The 21617-nt window shown below is 48.2% G+C and overlaps 1 protein-coding gene across 1 annotated transcript; it reads left to right on the forward strand.

The window, feature by feature from the left end:
- The first annotated feature begins 12571 nt into the window (after positions 1 to 12571).
- LOC113938478 (signal-regulatory protein beta-2-like) lies at positions 12572 to 16462 on the forward strand. Its single transcript, XM_027623867.1, is given in 5 exon segments — positions 12572 to 12590; positions 12816 to 13016; positions 13019 to 13171; positions 14288 to 14629; positions 16317 to 16462. Coding segments are annotated over 5 exon segments (861 nt in total).
- The last annotated feature ends 5155 nt before the right edge of the window (positions 16463 to 21617 follow it).

The raw sequence follows: 21617 nt of genomic DNA on the forward strand, positions 1-21617 counted from the left end.
CTGTGGCCTTGAACCTTTGTAGTCACAAAGACAGGGGTGCTGAGCCCAACCTCCGTTCCCCCCTCAGACATGAGTCTCCTCTTCAACATTTTCTACTCCCAGTAGAGTGGCTTGCACTTCAACATTCCCATCCCCGGCCTCCCATGCTGGGAGCCTTGGGGTGCCCTGGCCTCCCTCCCCCACCCCCACCCCAGAAGCAGGGCCAGGAGCAGGTTGAGGCCAGCAAAGGGCCTAGGGAGCAAAATGTAGAGAGACACTCTCTCTGGGTTGAGCAAGGACAGCAAGGACTTGCCACGTCATATTTTGTGTCCTAGATGCCCTAGGTGTCCAAGTGCCATGACTTCTGCTCCCTCCTGTTCATCTTCATGGTTGCTCAAATCCTGATCGGCATGTACCTTGATCACGCTAATAGCCACCTCACGATTCTCACTCTGGAGTTCTCTGAGCCATACACCCTACACAGACCTCAGAATGGTCTTTTCCAAACATTGGCTCAACTACACTTCAATTTAAAAAAAAATACATTAAAAAAAAACCTTCAGATAGTTCCTCAGTCCCTAAGTCATACCTCGAGAAGGTGATAGCAACTACCCCAGGTGTCCCATACCTTGGTACCAGAGGGAAAATGAAGCAGTCATAAGAGTCCCAGCTTGGACATGAAGATGCCTCATCCCTTTAGGAGAAAGCTCATGTCCTGAGCAAGCGCATAGCTTCCACACAAATAATGGCTCATTGCAAGGAAGGTAATGCCTTCATTTATTCTGCAAATATTACTGAGTTTATACTATGTAACAGGCACTGTTTCGACACCGAGGAAACTCTGGTAGACACTGGTAAGGATGGTTCTTACCTTGTGGAGTTTACAGTCTGATGAGTACAAATACAAAAGAAAGGAGAGAGGGAAGGAGACAGGGAGGGAGGGAGGGAAGAAGAAAGTGATACATGTGCTGAAGAAAATAAAAGGGTACACAAGATACTGCAGATTGCAATGACAGCTATCTAGAGAAAGCCTTTCGGAAAAGGGAGTTTTTGAGCTGCTATCTGAAAGTTGCAAGAGCCTGGGGAAAGACACTCCTGTTACGGGAACCCATTGCGCCAAGACCTAAGGTGTGAAGGAATCTGAAACCTTCAAGGAAGAGGAAGGGGGCCAGTGGGGCTGGCATTGGAGAGTAGTGGGACGTGGAAAAATGCCAAAGAGATGGATGGGAGACGATCAGATCAGGGCTCCCCCAGTCTCTCCTTCCCCAGTAGCATCTAAGTTGCTTCTATGACATCGATCTCTTGCAGGCATATGCTAGCACGTCCATCACCCTGTGCTGCCTTTAACTACAGATCCACACAAGTGGCGCTAGAATTAACTTCTTCCTGATCTTGGGGCTTCCCTACATCCGCTCACCTTCAACTTTGCCCACAATCCTCCTAAACACATTGGAAGATCTGGCTACTCTGGGACCCCAGGAAACTCTGCAGGGCTGTCTCGGGTCCTCTCCACCCAGGCAGAGCACATATCCAGATCTGCTCTTTTGCCGGGCCAGACCGGGGGCAGGAGCTCCACCAGCCGTGTCACCAAAAAGGAACGCACTAGTCCTGACTCTCCAATCCCTCCAAATTGGAGCTGGGTTTTGCAGAAGGAGCAAGTTGCAGGACCTCCTCAGGGCCCCACCAGTGTTGGTTCCCTCCAGCTCCCCTCCGCGCCCCCACAGGTGGGGCAATATTGCCTTAGTCTCAGAAGTGTGTGTAAGGAGATGGGCGAGCGGCTTGTGGGGTTGGGGGCGGGGGTAAGGAAGGAGAGACTGCCTCTGCAGGAAACTGTTTTTCCAAACTTCCGCATCTTTCATCTGGAGCTCAGCCTCTGAAACTCAAAGATGCATTTATACTCTATTTCTGCAGTGACAGTCTCCCTTGAGATAGATGCATTACATTTGTCTGCTCCCTAACTTGGCCACGATAAAGCACAGGACACTGAGAGAAAGGCATGGGTAAAAACTGGGCTGCAGAGCTCTGCAGTGACACCAACAGGCACATTTTATAACTACATGTCAGAAGCGTTAACTCTGCCTTAAAATGTATCCAGAAACCGACATCTCTCCATCTCCACTGCCTGAATTCACCCTCTTCTTTCCTGGATTGCTGCAATTAGCTCCTCACTGGTCTCCCTGCAACTGCCCTTGCCACTCTCATCCATTCTCGATATAGCCGGAAGAGGATCCCTTTAAAACAATAGTTAGATCTTGTCCTTCTTCTACTCCAAAACCTTGTAATAGCTGCTCATATCACGGAGAGTAAACCCAAAGTCCTTACCTTGGCCCCCATGGCTTCTTACCACCCCTCTCCTCATTCCCCTTTTGTCACTCTATGTTTTTTCCATAAGAATGATCACTTTTCTAACATACTGCATGATTTACTTATTTACTTTATTTATTATATATTGCCTGTCTCCCCCCACATGCCCCCCTCCAACTATATATGTCATCTAAAAAACCCTTACTTTAATTCTAAGGATATATGTAGGCTGAAAGTGAAAGGTGGAAAAAGATATTCCATGCAAATGTGAACCTAAAGAGAGTAAGGGTGGCCATACTTATATCAGATAAAATAGACTTTCAGAAAAAAAAAGTCACAAGAAACAAAGAAGATCATTATATAGTGATAGAAGAATCAAATCATCAGGCAGATATGACAAAAATTAACCAAAAAATAGATATAAGACCTAACTATACGACCTAAAACTAGAAACTTCTAGAGAAAAACATAGGGGAAGAGCTTCATGAGGTTTGGCCATGATTTTTGGATGACACCAAAGCAAAGACAACAAAGCAAAAATAGGCAAATGGGACTACATCAGATTTTAAGACTTCTGTGCATCAGGGCACCTGGCTGGCTCAGTCAGTGGAGCATGTGACTCTGGACCTCAGGGTCGTGAATTCGAGCCCCACATTGGCTGTAGAAATTACTTTAAAAATTTTTTTAATTAAAAAAAAAACCTGTGCATCAAAGAAAACATAAACACGAAGAAAAAGCAGTTATGGAATGGGAGAAAATATTTGCAAATCATGTATCTATAAGGGGTTAATTTCTAGAACATATAAGAAACTTCCACAAATCAACAACAAAAATAACCTGATCAAAAATGGGCAAGGATTTGAATAAACAAACACCTCTCCAAAGAAGACATACAAATAGCCAACATATGAAATAGCCAAGCCTATGAAAATAGATGGTCAACCTCTCCAAGTAGAAATGGGAAATCAAGAGTCAGACGCTGGGGCAGCTGGGTAGCTCAGTCAGTTAAGTTTCCAACTCTTGATTTCGGCTCAGGTCAAGATCTCAGGGTCCTGAGATGGAGCCCTGCATGGGGTGCCACGGTGAGCATGGAGCCTACTTAAAATTCTCTCTCTCCTTCTCCTTCTGCCCCTCCCCCTGCTCGGTGAGCATTCTCTCTCTCTTAAAAAAAAAAAAAAAGAAAGAAAGAAAGAGGGATGCCTGGGTGGCTCAGTAGGTTAAACATCTGCCTTCGGCTCAGTTCATGATCCCAGGCTCCTAGATCGAGTCCCACATCGGGCTCCTTGCTCAGGGGGGAGCCTGCTTCTCCCTCTGCCTGCCGATACCCCTGCTTGTGCTCCTCACTCTGTCAAATAAATAAAATCTTTAAAAAAAGAAAAAAGAGAGAAAGACGCTTAACCAGCTGGGCCACCCGGGCGACCCATTCAGCCTTTAAAAAGAAGGAAATCCCATCACATGCTGCAATATACATGAACCTCGAGGAAATCACGCTAAGCAAAATAAACCAGTCACAAATGGACAAATACTGTATGATTCCATTCAAATTAAGTATCTAAAGTAGTCAAAAATCATAGAGACAGACAGTGGAAAGATCGTTGCCGAGGGCTGAGGGAAGAAAGGAGGGGGAATTAGTATTTCATGGGTATAGAATTTCAGTTTTGTAAGATGAAAAGTTCTAGTCATCTATTGCACCACAAGGTAAATACGCTTAACACTACTGAACTGTATGCTTAAAAATGGTTAAGAAGGGCACCTGGTTGGCTCAGTTGGTTAAGCGACTGCCTTCGGCTCAGGTCATGATCCTGGAGTCCTGGGATCGAGTCCCACATCGGGCTCCCTGCTCAGCAGGGAGTCTGCTTCTCCCTGTGACCCTCTTCCCTCTCGTGCTCTCTATCTCTCATTCTCTCTCTCTCTCAAATAAATAAATAAAATCTTTAAAAAATTCTAAAAAAATGGTTAAGAAAGTAATTTAATATTATGGGTTGGTTTTTTTACCACAATAAAGACAAAAGAACACACATACACATACAAAGCTTTGAGATGAATGAAAGAAGCCAGACACCACCAGTCACTGTATGACTCTATATGAAATTCAAGAATGAGCAAAACCAATCTATGGTAAATCTGATGGGTTTTTGGCGGGGGGGGGGGGGGTTGTGTGTGGAACAAGAACCAAGTTTATTTGTTCATTTCTTGCATTTGAAGTATTCCTCGATGACATCCTTCGCCTGAGACTCTTTGCCGTAGTCCTTAACCACCACAAAACTGCAACCAACCACTTTAGGGGGTTTTGCCTCTCTGTCAGTTTTACAGAGGCCTACCCATTCCCCTAGTTTCTTATTGTCATCAACCTTCATTAGGTTGATTTGGTGTTCAGCACCAACTTGACATACATAGGCTCATCACAGTTGGATGCAAGCATTTGATGGGCTTGGCGCTTGTCTAAGGCTTTAGCAGCTTCGCGAATTCCACGTGCTAGGCCATCGTGGATGAGGGCGGTCTTCAGCACCTCTTGTAAAGCAGTATTAACCTATGGGGCCAGAGCATTGAATGCCAGTCTTGGCCTATTAATAACCGCTGTTGTGGCTGGACTGGCCCTTGTGGTTCTTATGATTGCAAGATGCCCTTCAGCAACAACCATCAGGAAACTTTGCAAAAGAAATAAAGGTTTATTACTTAGGAGACCTGGAAATTACACAGGAAACCCGGAGCCGCACAGCAAGGTCACAGGGTCACAGGAAGAGAGCAAATGTGCATGGGCATGGGGTTCTGTTTTTATTGGAGTCAGAGGTAGGGGGCTAGGGATTGGTGGGCTCACCATTGCTGAATTTAAAAACAGGATAGCAGGAATTTAAAGCGCGGGAAGAGAAAAAGCAAGAGAACCAAATGGTCAGTTATGGAAATTAACCAAGATCTCTAAAACAAAGGAGCCTGTGGGTGGAGGCGGCCTGGCTCTTTATCCAGCCTGGGGGCTGGCCTGGTGTTTATTTGAGAAGTGGGTGCCTCCTTGAAATGGATGTCTTGGCAATCAAAGCTTAAGTCAGGCACTTGCATTACCAAAAAAAAAAGAAAAAAAGGAACAACTGTCAGTTCACAACCCTCTGGGGGAACTTCCTGTGTGTAATCTGAAACTGGCGGGCAAACGCACTGAAGGCTAAGGGCTGGGAGAGACCAAAGAAACAGGCAGGCCACTCCAGTCTGATAGACAGCAGTTTTACTTGTGTGTTTATTTATTTGTTTATTTATTTAGAGAGAGCACAAAAAGTGGAGGGAAGGGGGGGCAGAGGGTGTGAGAATCTTAAGCAGGCTCCACGCCCAGCGCTAAGCAAAAGGAACTTACATACAAGGCTTGTCTTAGGTGGCAGCAAGACGAATGGATCCCCGCCCCCCACTGCCAATCTTAAACGTTTCTATAGTGGCCTTAACTGGGTTCAGTCACATATGCCATACAAATGTTAACACCACAGGCCATGTCCTTGGAGCAGCCTCTGGGAGCGGAAGGGCAAGTAGGGCCCATATTCCAAGGACGGGAGGAGGTGTGGAGCTTCCCAGTGCCCAGGTTCAGCTCACGGGTCAATGGGCAGCCACATCTTTTCGATGACCTTCCTCAACATCCTGGAAACACACACCTGCTGTCTGCTTGGGTGGCTGACACCCCCACTACACTGGCCATGGACAGAATGTTTGTGTCCCCCTCAAATTCTTATGTTGAAGCCTACCCCCCAGTGTGATGGTGTTAGGAGGTGGGGCCTTTGGGAGGTGACTAGGTCATGGGGGGGGAGTCCTCAGGAATGGGATTAGTGCCCTTGTAAGAAGAGGCAGGACACAGTTTGCTTCCCCTTCACAACTGTTGGGGCCTTACACAGAGATCGAATGGGAAGGAACAAGAAGGACCCTTCTATGGCTCATGGTGGTGATTACACAGGTGTATACAGATATAAAAAGTCTAAAAACTCAGTGAACCCCGGGTAATACTTGTGCACTTGCATACAGTACTATGTGTGTCCTACCTCAATAAAACCTTCAAACGACACCAATAAGCGCATCATGGGATTTGACAAAGAACCGGGAAACAAAACGAGAAAGGCCAACCAAGCCATAGGAAAGGACCCGTTGCAAGTAGCAGAAAGTCAGGATCAAAGACCTCAGAGGCTTCAGGATTAATGAGATGTGAAATCCTCCTAAATGAAGAGAATGGCAAAAATGATGCTAGTTGACTTCCAAGGTTAGGCTGTAAAAAGCCATGCATCCCTGCTTTGTTCCCTGGGGAATTGTGGGATTTGGTGCTTACAGACCACTGGAAATCCTCACTGCCTTAGGTCACGGCGAGCTCCTGGAGAATCAGGAATCTGCAAGACCCACAGGATCGCCACCAGTAATGACAGCTTCCTGTGGTCTACAGGTGGCTTACGGAGGCAAGCCTGGGGACCACTGCAACCCTCACATTCACCACCTGCCGATGCCCCCGCATCTGCCTCTCTCCATTTCCAGAAGAGAAACCATGCCTTCCCTCGTCCACCTTCCAAATCTAATGCAAGCACCTCTCCTTGGCAGAACCTAATCCAGAGCAACACTGGCAAGGAGCTCTGGAAAATGTGGTTCCCAGACTTTCAGCCCTCCAATAAAGAGGAGAAGAGAGAAAGGAATGGAGATAAAGCCTGACTGAAAAAACACCAGTATTGCTATTTTTTTAATTGGTGTTTATTTGGTTGCTGATGAGATTGAATGTTTTCCCTAGACTTGCTTCCTGTGTTTTCCATTTTGCAGTAAACAATGAAGAAGCTGTTTTAAAAAGTTTAAGTTTCTTTCTTTCTTTCTTTTTTTTTTTGGTAGGGAGAAAAATAGAAGGCAATGTTAAGTGTAGACATGTTGTACTCATACCTCAGAAGCCCTTGTTGAAAATATGTTGGGCTGACGCCTGAGTGGCTCAGTCGGTTAAGCATCTGCCTTCAGCTCAGGTCATGATCCTGGATCCTGGGATCGAGCCCCGCATCAGGCTCCCTGCTCAGAGGAGAGCCTGCTTCTCCCTCTCCCCTTGCTCCTCCCCCTGCTCATTCTCTCTCTCTCTCTCTCTCTCTCACCCCTTCTCGCTGTCAGATAAATAAAATCTTTATATATATATATGTTGGGCTAACTCCTCCAGCTGGTTACAGTCACTGCCTGCGACTACCCAGCACACTGACCCTTACTGAGCCCTTACTGGGAACCAGTGCCCCAGCTGTGCATGAGTCCATGTTACAGATAAGTGGGGACAGGGCTAATATTTTTGAAGCACTCTCTTGTGCATTTTTTCCTCTCCCAGTAGTCTAGTTCTAGTTCTGGTTCAGCTGCCCCTTAGCAAAGCTGGAGCCTAAGATTTGCTGCTTTGGGCAGGGGGCTGGAGGGAATCCAGCTGGAACAAAGAAGATCATGTGTTCAGGAGAGGGCTGAGGTTAGGAAAGTCCCTGCAGAAGAAAAGAAGGGGAATGCCTCCCCTTATGACTCTAGTGAAGGGTGGTAAGAAAAAGAGGGAGAAGGGCAGGAGTTGAGATCCCAGGGCCTAGCACCCCCATGCCCTGGGATCAAAACTCTGGGCTAGGGTGGGAATGGAGTATAGATATCCCAGGTATGTTTAGAGATTCTTCGAGCAGAAAGGACCATGGCTTGGCCTCCTAGGGTGTCCAGGGGGCCACAGGGGCCATGTCCAACCTGGCTTCTGAGAAATGGATCAACAAGAGAGCAGGAATTGAATATCTCCAAAAGTGGTAACTATGGTCAACCCTAAGGAAGGTGGTATAGCCCTATAGAGGAGATTTTGAATCCTGTGAATTCTGCTCCCTATGGATGCCCATGGGAGATAAATTACCAGAATGTCCATAATTCTTTCCCCCCTCCCTACCTCCACACCCTTGGCAATATTCCTCCGATCAAGAGGTGCAGTCTGTTTTCCATCCCTTCAGTCTGGTGTGGTCTGGTCTGTGAATTGCTTCGACCAAAAGACTGAAGCAGAAGTGACATTTCTGTGACCTTGCAACTTCTGCTCTCTCTCCACACTGCCCCTCTCATGTGAACAAGCCAGACCAGCCTCCTGGAGAACGACAGACCACGTGGAGGAGGGCAGAGGTGGTCCAGGCGACAGTCAGCTGACCCCAGCAGCAGATTCCCCTAGCCAGCCTGCTGCTGATCTCAAATGCAGGAGCAATCCCAGCCAAAACCAACTGAGATGAGAAGAACCATGGAGCTGAGCCCAGGCAGAATTGTCAACCCACAGAATCACCAGTTAAATAAATGGTGATTGTTTTAAGCCATTACATTGGAGGGGGTGTTTGTTACACAGCAATAGCTAACCAGTTCAATACCTTACCTATTAAAATAAATAAAATTCATTTTAAGTAGCTCTTGAGAAGAAAAGAAATAGCTGAGAAAGGAATCCAGGCAGATGTGTGTGCAGGTGATTTAGAAGTTCTCCTGGGAGGATGACAGGGAGGGGTTGGGGGTCTGGCAGAATTTTCTAGGTCTGTGGTCACTTCAAAGAGTCTCCAAAATGTGGGTCTCCTAAACAGGAGAACAAGTAGAAGGAGCAATGGGATTTAGAAGACAGGGCCAGCCACACCTCAGCAGACCCAGTACAAAGTGTTCAGGGACCAGGCCAGACCAACCTCCCCATGGCACACACCAGACCCTGAGACAGGACTCAGAACAAAGACCCACCATCCTGCCGGGAAAGAAACTTCAGCCTCCTCTGCACCCAGGACCACCTGAAGTAGGAAGGAGGGAGGGGAGCATTGAAAGCTTGAGCGTTTTTGGTTTTTGTTTTGGGTTTGTTTGTTTGTTTGTTTGTTTGTTTGTTTTGGGGAAAAACTGAGTTAACCTAAAAGAGAATGATTGCACCATATACAATGCTCACTCTACCTCATACGTGCAACCATATTTTTATTCCTGTTTTACAGATTAGGAAACTGAGGCACAAAGTGCTCAAATGATAGTCATGATTGGATAAAGCCAAGATTTGAGCCCAGATGGTGTCGCTAAACACACTGACAGAAACTGGAAGAGTCTGGGATTGCTTTAATTGGCAAACATAAGTAAGCTTTTCCTTTCTGATAACCAGGATGATAGGGGCTCCCAAGGAAGTTACAGAAAATTAAGATGCCACAAACACAAATTTTTATATGCTCTAGGTGTGTTACATTTGGACCCCAGGAAATAGAGGTTTTAAGAGTTGCCCACTCTTATACTTTTAGGAATGGGGTCTGTGCTTTCACCGCACTGCCAAAAGGAGGCCTCATGGGGCTTGCTTTATAATAAATCCTTCTTCTTTTTTTTTTTTAAGATTTTATTTATTTATTTGACAGAGAGAGAGACACACAGCGAGAGAGGGAACACAAGTAGGGTGGAGTGGGAGAGGGAGAAGCAGGCTTCCCGCGGAGCAGGGAGCCCAATGCGGGGCTCGATCCCAGGATCCTGAGGTCATGACCCGAGCCGAAGGCAGACGCTTAACCATCTGAGCCACCCAGGTGCCCCAATAAATCCTTCTTCTTAAGCAAATGCCACCTTCTCTATTTCCTGCATATCATGAATAATGATGGCTGATGTGTTCAGCATTTCCACTGTGCAGAGCCCTCACCCACATATCTTATAATCCTCGCAAAACCTTTCTGAGGAGGGGATTACTACCGTCCCCATTCTGCAGATGAAGAAACAAAGGCTCAGAGGTGGCAAGGGAGTTTGAAAGGTCACACAACCCAGAAGAGGCAGACCCCAATACTTGATCCCTAAGTCTGGCCGACTTGGACGCACGCTAAGATGGGCATGCTCATCTTCCTTCCAGAGTGCCCAGCACAGGGCCTATGGCAAGGGGTCCTGGGATCGGGCCCACATCGGGCTCCCTGCTCAGCGGAGAGCCTGCTTCTCCCTCTCCCACTCCCCCTGCTTGTGTTCCCTCTCTCTCTCTCTCTCTCTCTCTCTCTGTCAAATAAATAAATAAAATCTTAAAAAAAAAATAAAGTGCTTTCTTGTAGGCAACAGATAGTTAGGTCTTACTTTTTTATCCAATCCAACAATCTCTAATTTTTACATGGGGTATTCAGACCATTTACATTCAAAGTGACTTTTTATAGGATTAGGTTTAGATCTTATTACTTTCCTATTTGTCTTACTTGTTCTTTGTTCCCTTTTTCTGTCTTCTTTTGATGGTAGAATATTTTTATAATGCTATTTTGTCTCCTTCATTGGCTTATTAGCTGTAACTCTTCATTTTGTTGTTTAGTGGTTGCTTTAAGCTTTATAGTATACATCTGTAATGTAACACCATCTACCTTTAAATGACAGCATACCACGTACCATACAGTATAGAAAACTTTTGAAGGTATCCTAGTATTTTCCCCCCCAAGTCTTTATTCTGTTGTCGTCAGAACTTTACTTAAACACGTGTCAAAGCCTCACAATAGAATGTTATTTGTTTTTATCATTTCAGGGCCTTGCTGTTCAGATTTGCTAGACGAGACCAGAGCACTTCTTTCTGAGTACTCTCTTCTGTGTGTTCTACCCATTGCTCTGTCAATCATGAGGTTTTCCAGCTTGGCTGGTGGGAACAGGCACTATTCTCAGCCCTGTGTGAGTGGAGGGCATCTTTCAGTGCATGTGTGCGAGGTGCGAGGAAACTACCCGAGGCCAGGGAACAAACCAACAGAAAGGATTAGAGAGAACAGATCTGACTGGCTCACATCGTGGTGTGTGAGGGTGGATGCTGCTGAACTTCTCGGAACTAAGGACAAAAGCAATCCTTAGGGCTGAACATGCGGTATCACTTAGTCACAACTGTGAGGCGGTTCTTAGAGAAGCTACTAGCACATGCCTAGACAAGGACGGGCAGGAAAGGAATTTAGAATTCCACATCCCCTCCCCAGATCCTCTTAGAAGGGAACATCTGCCTCACCTCCCTATTCCCACACCTCACTTGCAACTAAGAAACACCATGGTATCCTGCAAACTTAGGTCTTGGAGTGAGACGGAGTCATCCACCAGGCCTGATGGTCACATACACCAGGGGAAATTTGGGGCACAAAGCTGATGACCTATGTTGAGCAGAACCTTAAGTCATCTGACCTGAGTCCAAATCCTGGTCATGATGCTGACTGAATATATGGTCCCTTCATGTTCCTTCCCTTTTCAGTTTTCTCATCTGAAAAATGGAGGTAACAATAATACCTACCTCAGGGAGTTCTTGAGGGGAGCACCTGAGATGATGTTCATAACCCAGGTGTGAAAGAACTTGCATGGGAGGCCTCAGCCCTCTTTCTCCGTGCCCATTTTGAGGCCAAACTCAGCAGTTCAACCCCCAAAATAGACCCACTTCCCAACACACCAATAAGCATTGCAGTTTGGCAAAGAATTCACACAAGACACCTGAAAATAATATAATATTACATGTCAACTCTACTTCAAATTAAAAAAAATGTTTTTAAAGTTACACAATTGTATACAGCACATAAAATTTCTGGTATTTACTGTATGTAAATAATGCCTCAATAAGGTAGTTTTTAAAAAAAAAAAAAAAGAATTCACGGGGGGGCCCTGGATGGCTCAGTTGGTAGAAAATGTGACTCTTGATCTCAGGGTTGTGAGTGCAAACCCTCATGTTGGGCATACAGATTACTTAAAAATAAAAAAAAATTAAAAATTTTAAAAAGAATTCACAGGAAACAGGGAGAATGTTTACACTGAACACCACGGCACACACATTTTGTGTGATACATTTGAGGGCTAAGAGCAGGGGCTCCAGAAACAGACTGTCACATTCTTATTGGATGAGGTATTAGTTTAGGTGGCCATAACAAAGTGCCACAGACTGGTGGTTTAAACAGCAGAAATGTATTTTCTCTTACTTCTGGAGGCTAGAAGTTTAGGTGAAGGTATCAGCAGTGTTGGTTTCTTCTGAGGCTTCTCTCCTTGGCTTGAAGATGGCCGCCTTCTCCCCCTGCCTCCACGTGGGCCTCTCTCTATGTGAGTCTGCGTCCTCATCTTCTTTTCTTATAAGGATGCCAGTCATATTGGATTAGGGTCCACCCTCATGCTCTCATTTTAATTGAATTGCTTCTTTAAAGACCCCGTCTCCAAATGCAGCCACATTCAGAGGTACTGGGGGTTAAGACTCCAACATATGAATTTGGCCAGGGAGACACAATTCAGCCCATAAATAGTGATCTTGGGAAACTTACCTAATCGTCCAGGCTCTCGGTGTCTTCTGTGAGGATAGGAATAAGGCCACCCATGTCACAGGAGGGTTGGAAAGAATAAATGGTAATACATGCAGGGCTTGGGACATGGTGGGCACTTAAGCGCCATCTATAATTTGTAAATTCTCCAACCAATAGCTCTGTCCAGCCTCTCGAGCCAACTTCCCCATCTTTTGCACTTCCTCCGCCAACAACATCCCTCCAGCATCCTGAGCAATTGTTCTTGGCCGGCTAATGACTAGATTGGGTCAAGCTCAGCTCTGAGGGCTCCAGGGCCTTCCTGCTCAGCACAAAGCTTCTCTTCCTCTGTTGTAGGAGCCTCTGAGCTGAGCAATGGGAGTGAGCGGCAGGTGCTGCAGCCCGAGGGCCCCATGCTGGTGGCAGAAGGTAACACACTCCCATTGTGGTGTTCAGTGGACAGCTCCTGCACTGGCGACATGATTAAATGGGTCAAGGTGAGCCATCAGCTCCAGGAGATTTATAACTTCAAACACGGCTTCTTTCCTGGGGTGACGCCCAGCGGACACTGGAGCCATGTATTTGTGACTACTCCATCTATATCCACAATGTCACCAGCAAGCATGCTGGAAGCTGCCACTGTGTGGGGTTTAGTGACTTGAGTGAGAAATCAGAAAAGACCTTAGAGGAGGGCACCTCCATACTTGTGAATGGTAAGTATCAGGCTCTGCAGGTCTAAGCACTCGGCTCTGAGCTGCATCCCTGCGTCAGCTGCCTCTACCCACAGCCATGCTCTGCACACAAATCCCAGTGGCACACAAAATAAGTGTGTCTCACTCACACACATACAGGCAGCTGGAGTGGTTCTGCCCCGTGTGCCTCGTTCCAGGGCCATGTCTTATCGCAGCTACCCACAGTACATCTGTGTGGTGGAGATGGAAGAAGCAAAGAGGACACGTCCCAATGCCCCCAAGCACATTTCTAGCTTCTAATCAGATAATGTCTGCTAACAGCCCATTGGCTAAAGCAAGTCATGTGGCTAAGCTCAAGGTCGAGAGATCGTGTTGTGTACCCTCCCACGTAAAGGCCATGGCAAGAGTAGGGATGTACCATACTACCATGTGAACTACCATACTACCAATCAAGAACTAGGGCTGATAATTTCATCTACCGCACTCCCCACGTCATCAGTCATGCTATCTGTTAAGTCTAGCCACAGTGACCTGGGTACTGAAATCCTGTGTCTGCCAATCAGTAAGAGTGTGTTCTTAAATCTGTCACTTCAGCTCTATATAGTTCAAGTGCTTAACTTGTAGAATAAGTGACATGATTCCTACTTTGAGGGTCATTCGGGTGATGAAATAGGAGAATGGATGTTTGTGGAACCACCCTGTAGACTGTTGACAGGCAGAATATCTGTGGCAGGTGGCTGGGGGCAGGAGGAGGGGCTCATTTTAACTTGACACAAGCATGTCAGAAAGGCTTCTCGGGCTCCTTCCAAGCTGTGACAGGGACCTTCTCTTGGTCCTACAGTCCTCTGGGTTTCCAACCTCAGGGGGATTTTCTGGGCCATCTCCACCACCAGACTGAGAACTTCCTCCCAGCCCAAGGACATCCGTGTGTCTTGCTGAGCTTCATTTTTCCCAACCTTAACATCAGCACATAGTAGGTACTGAGAACTTCTTTACTGAGTGAATACTGGGCATGCAGAGGGAGTCGCTGAGTAAAGAAATTAGGGAAGAGGGGAGGGAGGGCAGATATGAGGGAGGTCATGAGCAGACAGCGGAGGAAGAAACGGAATACACCAAGGCCCCTCTCTTTGGCTTCAGGAGCTGGGGACCCAGAGCCAGACCTCTGGATCATCCAGCCCCAGGAGTTGGTATTGGCAACCACCGGAGACACTGTATTCCTGAACTGCACAGTGCTTGGAGATGTTCCCTCAGGACCCATCCGGTGGTTTTGCAGGGCTGGTCTGAGCCGGGAGGCCATTTACAACTTTGAAGGCATCTCCCACCCCAACGTGACAGCAGTCCGGGCCTCCAGCAGGGATTTTAGCATTCTTCTGCAAGGTGCCTCTGGGGAGCGGGCAGGCACCTACTACTGTGTCAAGTTTCAGAGGAAACTCAACAGACAATACCTGTCCGGACCGGGCACCAAGCTGAGAGTAAAAGGTGAGACAGGTGGTCTAGGAGGCATTGGGGGCGAGAGGGAGGTGGTCTACAAGGAACTTTCCATCGTGTCCCAAATAAACCAGCTGTTCTCAGCCTCCAGCCTTTCCACAGACCGTTCCCTCTGCCTGGAATTCTTTCTCCTTCTCTCTGGAGAGCTCCTACTCATCCTTCAAGCCCAGCATAAACAGCTCCTCCTCTGTGAAACCTTCTGTTTCTCCCAGGCAGAGTTAATTTCTCCCCATTCTGGGCTCCACAAAACTTTGTATAGACCATCAGTGATTTAACAGCATCTGTTGAGTGCCTGTTTACTGCCTTGCATTATACTAGGTGCTGTAGATACTGCAGTGAATCAGACATTGTCCCTACCCCAGAGATGCTCCCACAGGTCTAGCTAGTCCCTCACAGTTGCAGGGTTTGACTTCTGGCCCCCATCGCAGGCAGACCCATCTCGATGACCCCAGGTGCTAGCACAGGGGCTCGGGAAAGTGGCAGGACAGATAGAAAAGGGGAATGTGAGACTGTCTCTCTTCCTTGCAGCAAACCACACTTCTCCCCAAGAGACAGAATTCACCAGTGACCATGTAGACAGGCTATTTTCATCAGGTGAGTGTACCTACCTCCTGTGAAGGTAACTGGTCCCCACAGGCAAGGGCAGCCAAACATGGCTTGGCCATGGGAAGGGAGCAGTTTCTGACTTCTAGGGCCATCTGCCACCAAGAAAGTCCCCAGGACTTCATCTCAACTGCAGAACCATGTTGAAGCCAGAGAACCATGTTGAAGCTCAATCAGAGAAAGGACTCTCTAACAGCCGGTGCTGACTGGTCAGTGGGCAGTCTTGCTTGAGAGGTAGTGAGCTCCCTGTGAGCCAGTGCAAGGACACACCATGAAGCTATACATCACGGCGCTGGAGAACATGGCTTTGTAGCCAGGCATCCTGGATTGAGCCCCTTTCTAGCTGTGTGATTGCGGGCAGGTAGCCTTGCTCCTTACTTAAATGGCTGTTGTCCTGCTCTGTGAACTAGAGGGGAAAAGAGATAAGAATCAGAGAGCCTATCTCCTGAGGTTGGATGTAGATCCAATGAGATTTACGCATGCCAAGTGCCCAGAACCGTGCATGTCACAACACCTCTTAATACTCAGGGGTGCTTGGGACTGGGGTGGGGTTGGGCATGAGACTTGGGGTAGCGGCCCCAGATGCTCCCTGTTGCTCAGCCCTGTTCCTGCCATTCTTGGGAGCCAGACCACCCGGTCCCATCACTTCTCTGACACACATGTCCCTGAGCAAATCATGCCCCCTCTCGGAGTCTGCCTCCTCATCTGTACCAATTGCATTATTATCCTACCTTGCAAGGTAAGTTTAAGGACTATATTAGGCAATTAGGAAGTGCTTAGCTCAAGGTCTGGGGCAGAGGAGCTGAACAGCCAGTAAATGAACACAGTTTTCTATCACTGTCAGCAGTCAGGAATGCTGCCAAGATGACAAAACGTATCAGCAGGATATTGGGCAAAGCCTCTTCAGGCCCAGGACAGAGGGAGGGGAGGTCTTAGATCTCCTCTCTCGGCATAGAAAGAATGTGCCTCCAGAGGTTTACAGCCACTGGGCCATCTTCCTTGTGGGGACACTGAGGTCTGGGACTATTGGGGGATCACCCAGGGTCCTTCCTGAGCTCTCCCCTGTGTCCTCCAGACCTCCTGTCTGTGTTCACACTTGTGGTCCTGGCGCTGAAGACAATGACCTTGGCTGCACTCCTGCTGGCCCTGGCTGCATACTGGAGGAGGCGTCAGCAAGAAGACATCAAGACTCCAGGCCCAGCAGGACTGGGCCCCCCTTAGCATGGGGGCACGGAGCATGGGTCATGGGGCATGGGTGAGGGGTGAGCCCCAGAGTGGGTCCTCTGAGTCGGAGAGAGACCAGGGCTCCTCAGCCACTTCTCTGCCTCTGGTCTCAACCTCCAGATGTTCCCCAGGCCTCGTGCCAAACTCCGGGATCCCCATATCTGGTTTCCACTCACCCGGTGAAGTTCCCCACCGGGCACTGACTGGGCTGCCTTCTGGTGTGCCATGCGTGCTCTCCCTTCACAGCCTGTGCAAGCCTTCCTGGTCCTTCATGGCTTGGCCCGGCTCTCTTCTTGGGGCCCTTGTTCCTGCTACAGCCCCGTCTGGAGTGACTGCTCCCTTCCTCCACTCTTCACATTTTCTCATCCTTCAAAATCCAACTCAGAGTCCTTTCCGGAAGGTTTTCCTAAGCACCTCTGAGCTTGCAGAGCCAGACTGCCCAGGCCCCTCCATTTATATTCTTCTCTCCCCGTTTCCCGCCTTATTTCCTTCCCACCATGGCTGGCTTGGGTGGCTGTAATGGGTAAATGCAGGTTTGGCAACTTTAACAAAACTCTCTCTCCCTCTTTTTTTTTTTTAAAGATTTTATTTATTTGACAAAGAGAGACACAGCAAGAGAGGGAATACAAGCAGGGGGAGTCCAAGAGGGAGAAGCAGTCTTCCCGCTGAGCAGAGAGCCTGATGAGGGGCTCCATCCCAGGACCCTGGGATCATGACCTGAGCCGAAGGCAGACGCTTAACGACTGAGCCACCCAGGCGCCCCGAACAAAACTCTTAAATCACAGTGGCTTAAGCCAGAAGAAAATCGATTTCTCTAGTAATAACTGAGCATAAGCAGGCCAGGCAACAGGGGATTCCTTCATCTTGTTGCTACCGCGTCCACACCCCAGGCCGTTAAGACTAGGGAAGAAGGCAAAAGTGAAGGGGAGTATAACCCGCCCCTTCAAGGGCACAGCTGGGAACTTGCCCACATCACCTCTAATTGGCTGGAATATGGTCACATGGTCACACCCAGCTGTAAGGAAGGCTGGAAAATGTAGTCTTTATTCTGGCAGCAGTGTGCCCAGCTGCAATGTTTCACTAAAAGAACCAGGAAGCAAATGTCAGTAGATAACCAGTAACATCTACCTCGGTGGCAAGGGGAAGCTTCTTCCTTGCTCTGAGTTCAATTCCCAGCTGAAACAGCACCTTTTTGTACCACCACCTCCACTAGGGAATATAATAGAGAGCAGTAGTTCTCAAGAAGAGGAGGTTTTTTTTCCCCAGTGTACATTTGGCAATGTCTAGAGACACCTTTGGTTGTCACAACTTGGGGGTTGTCACAACTGGCTATCACCGTCTAGTGAGTAGAGGTCAGGGGGATGTCGCTAAACATCCTAAAATGCACAGGGACAGCCCCCACAACAAAGAGTTTTCTGGTCCAAAGCATCAGTGGTGCTGGAGCTGAGAAGCCCAATGTAGGGGAAAGTGTGACACGCCTGGCTTGCAATCCCAAAGCCCCCACTCCCTCCCCGTATGCCTTTAGTGACTAATCAGTCGCTTCAGCTCTTGGACCCTCATGGATAATAATGTGGACGCAGATCATAACATGGACTTCTCTGCGTTGTCTAAGAATTAACTGGATTCATTTATTGAGGGCTTCCTATATGCTGTGTGCTCCAGGTACACTCAGTGCCTGTGAGCTCCCTTTTTGCTTTCCACGTGAACACTTACTAGCACCCATTCTGTGGGGAAGTGTATTAGCCTGGCTGTTTTTCATTATGACAACAGAAAAACAGCTTGCAAAACCTAAGCCAAAGGGGATGCTAGTGTAGCCTGAGAATTGCATAAATCATTGAGTGACCAGACATCAGAATAATAGCCGCCTGCCAGATGATCCACGTCTTAATCTCTGGAACCTGTGACTACGACCTCACATGGCCAAAAAGGGAATTTGCAGCTGGAGTTAAAGATCTTGAGACAGGAGTTTATCCCAGATTATCCAGGTGGGCCCTAAATCCTTTCATGAGTGTCCTGATGAGGGAGAGACGGAGGGAGATTTGACACGGAGGAGAAGACAGCAATGTGACCACAGAGGCGGAGATTGGAGTGATGTGGTCAGAAGTTAAAGGATGCCGGGAGCACCCAGAAGCTAAAAGAAGCCAGAACAGCTTCTCTCCCAGAGCCTCCAGAGGGAGCAGGGCCCACTGAACACCTTGACTCCTGCCAGGTGATGCTGCTTTCAGACTTCTGGCCTTCAGAACGATGAGACAATAAATTTCTTTGTTCTGAAGCACCGGGTTTGTGGTCATTTGTCACAGCAGCCCCAGAAAATAAACAGCAGGGAAGGAAGCATGGAACCGAGCCTCTGGAAGAACTACTCTGCTCCAGAAACCTCCGGGACTTGCTGGGCCCTGCACCATCCGGTCCCTGCAAACCACTCCCCTCCCCAATCGCATCTCCCACCATCACCCCCTAAACTGACTCCGCCCTGACACCCACCTGGGCGTTGGCCACGCCACATTCCCTAACTCATCCAAGTCTCCCTGCTCAACTCTTTCCTTCACGAGGGCTCCCAGATGGCTCTGTCCACGAGGACATCTCCATCCCTCTCGTTGTCCTCACGCCGTGGATGTGTCCTTCACGGCACTCACCACTGCCTGAAATAAACATGTGTGTATTTCCTTCAGGACAGCCAGTTGTCTCCTCCAGAATTTGAGCTTACTGAGGGCAGGGGCCTCACTTTTCACCATTGTAGCCCCTGCCACTCAGTTACAAAGAGTGGTTGAAGGCCGACAATGAGCCAGACACCCATCAGTGTGCTGAGAATTAAAGAGAAATGTCTGTTCTCTCAGGGCATACCTACTATTGGGGGAAGACAGACAATGAGCAAGTAAATGTAGGTAAGCAACATGTCACATGTTGGTGAGTGCTAAAGGAATAATAAGGCAGAAGCGGAGGAGGGGGGTACCAGAGCAAGGGAGAGGAGATACATTTTATTTAGGGTGGTCGGAAGGGTCCTTACAGGTAAAGTGACAATTGAGCAAAGACCTGAAGGGAGTGGGTTGAGAGCCTTATAGATATCTGAGGGGAAAGCGTAATAGGATAAGGAAGAGCAAGGGCAAATACCCTGAGGCAGGAGTGTGCTTGACATGGCACAAGAATCATGAGCACCAAGCAGGTGCTTGGCACGTTAGACCCCTGGAACATCTGAGGGGGTGTAGAGGGTAGAGGTAAAATTCACAGTCTTGGGAATCTACCCAGATTGAAATTCCAGTTCTATTCATCTCTTGGGTGAGTTCTCTCAGAGTGTCTTGGTTTCCTTATCCATAAACTGGTAATGACATCAGCATCTCCCTTCTTAGGTCGTTTTGAGGCTGAAACGTATTGGTGCATGTAAGGCATTAATTGTGCCAGGCCCAGTGGATGTGTGGGCGGGAGCAGTCCCAAGAGGGGGTGGAGAGGGTGCTGGCAAATAAAACAAACCATGGGTAACTCAGGGCCCTTGGTGGGCGCTCAGGAAAACCTGCTGTTGACAGATTGAAAGAGTGGGGAAGGAACTGGAGTCAGAGCTGCTCAGCGCCCCCGCCCCCTGCTTTGAGGCCTGGAGCCCCACGCAGGCAAGATGACCCGGGTCCACAGCTCCCGCCAGAGGCTCATCCTGCTTGAGCCTCAGGATCTAGACCTCTGGAGGTCAGTGGTTGTCCCCCAGGTCTCCCTGAATCAAAGCATCGGTTTCTTCCCACCTATTCTGTTTTCTCCTTTCCTGCTCTTCTTTCTCTCCTTCCTTCCCCGCTGATAGTTCTTGCCCTCCCCTCTGTCTTCCCCAGAAAACCCCTATCAAGCCTGCCCAGGCTTGGCCTCCATGACAGCTCCTAATGAGAGAGATGGGTCTGTCCACATTGTTCTCCTTGGGCCTCCAAGGCCTCCCACTTGCTCCTGCAGAGAAGGCCTGGAGCTGGAGGAAGAGGAAGGACAGACAGAGGTTTCCTGCATCCCGCCACCCCGAGGATGACGGCCTTGAGGGTTCTGTGCTGGAGTGGGGCAAGAGGGGGTGCCAGGCCTGGTCAAGTATACCCCACTACCGCCCGTAGGACACACACACAGCTCAGAGCGCATCTGGGTCCCTGGGCTGGGTGTGGGGCAGTAAGGGGTGCCAGGCCTAGCCAAGCATGGTGTTCCATGTTTCTAAACTATCTAGATGGTACTATATAATGGCACTTTACTCCACACGCCATTCCCAACCTTGCTTTTTTGGCTCCACATTCGAGATTTATCCAGGTTGGTTACCTGTAGGTCTAAGTCATGCATCTTCACGGCTCTGTGGTATTCCATTGTAGCAATACATCACATTTGTGATTCTCTTGAGGTTGGAGAACTGAGTTGTTCTATTCTCTCGGTATCGCCCCCAGAAACAATGTCATCATGTCTCCTGGTGTGCGCAGGCCAACATTTACATGGGGTGAACACCCACAAGTGGATCTGGCAGGGGATCTAGGTTTCACGATTCTTCAACTCCACTAGGTTTGCCAAGTTGTGTTCCAACGCCTTTGAGGACTGCCCTCGCCACCCAGCTTGTGCCCGAGAGCCCAACCTGCAGCCATGATGAATACTGAGGGCAATGTCTTTGCAGCCACCTCACTTGGGAAAGGCACATTTATGGGTTGGAGGGCTCAGGTCATTTCTCCCCACCATCTGTTTTATGGAAAAGGAAAAGTTTTATGTATTGAAATTGGATCACATCCCAGAGTCAGCTCACCACTCATCAAGGGTCCAGGTACCTGCCCTGCATCCTTGTCCTCAGATTCTGACCTTGAATTTCTCATCTGGATGCTCAGATACTTGGTTTCATTCATTCATTCCTTCATTAATTCAGCAAAGGATCATCAAGTGGCTATTTAATACCAGTGACTGCAGGTCCCAGGAGATAAAATGACCCCTAACATTTGCAGAGGGCTTAGTAAGTGTCAAGCAGAGCAGTTCACGCTGGATCCTCACACATCCCTCTGAAGTACTGTAAGGAGCCCCATTTACCCATCAGGACACTGACGCTAGAGATAATCCACTCACGATCCTACAAGCAGTAATGTCTGGGCTTCAACCCCAGGCTGAGTCCAGAGTGAGTGCTGATAAGCCATATTGTGCCAGAGACAGCCACAGCCTCTTCTGTCAC

The sequence above is a fragment of the Zalophus californianus genome, chromosome 8 (assembly GCF_009762305.2).
Source record: "Zalophus californianus isolate mZalCal1 chromosome 8, mZalCal1.pri.v2, whole genome shotgun sequence".
Lineage (NCBI taxonomy): Eukaryota > Metazoa > Chordata > Mammalia > Carnivora > Otariidae > Zalophus > Zalophus californianus.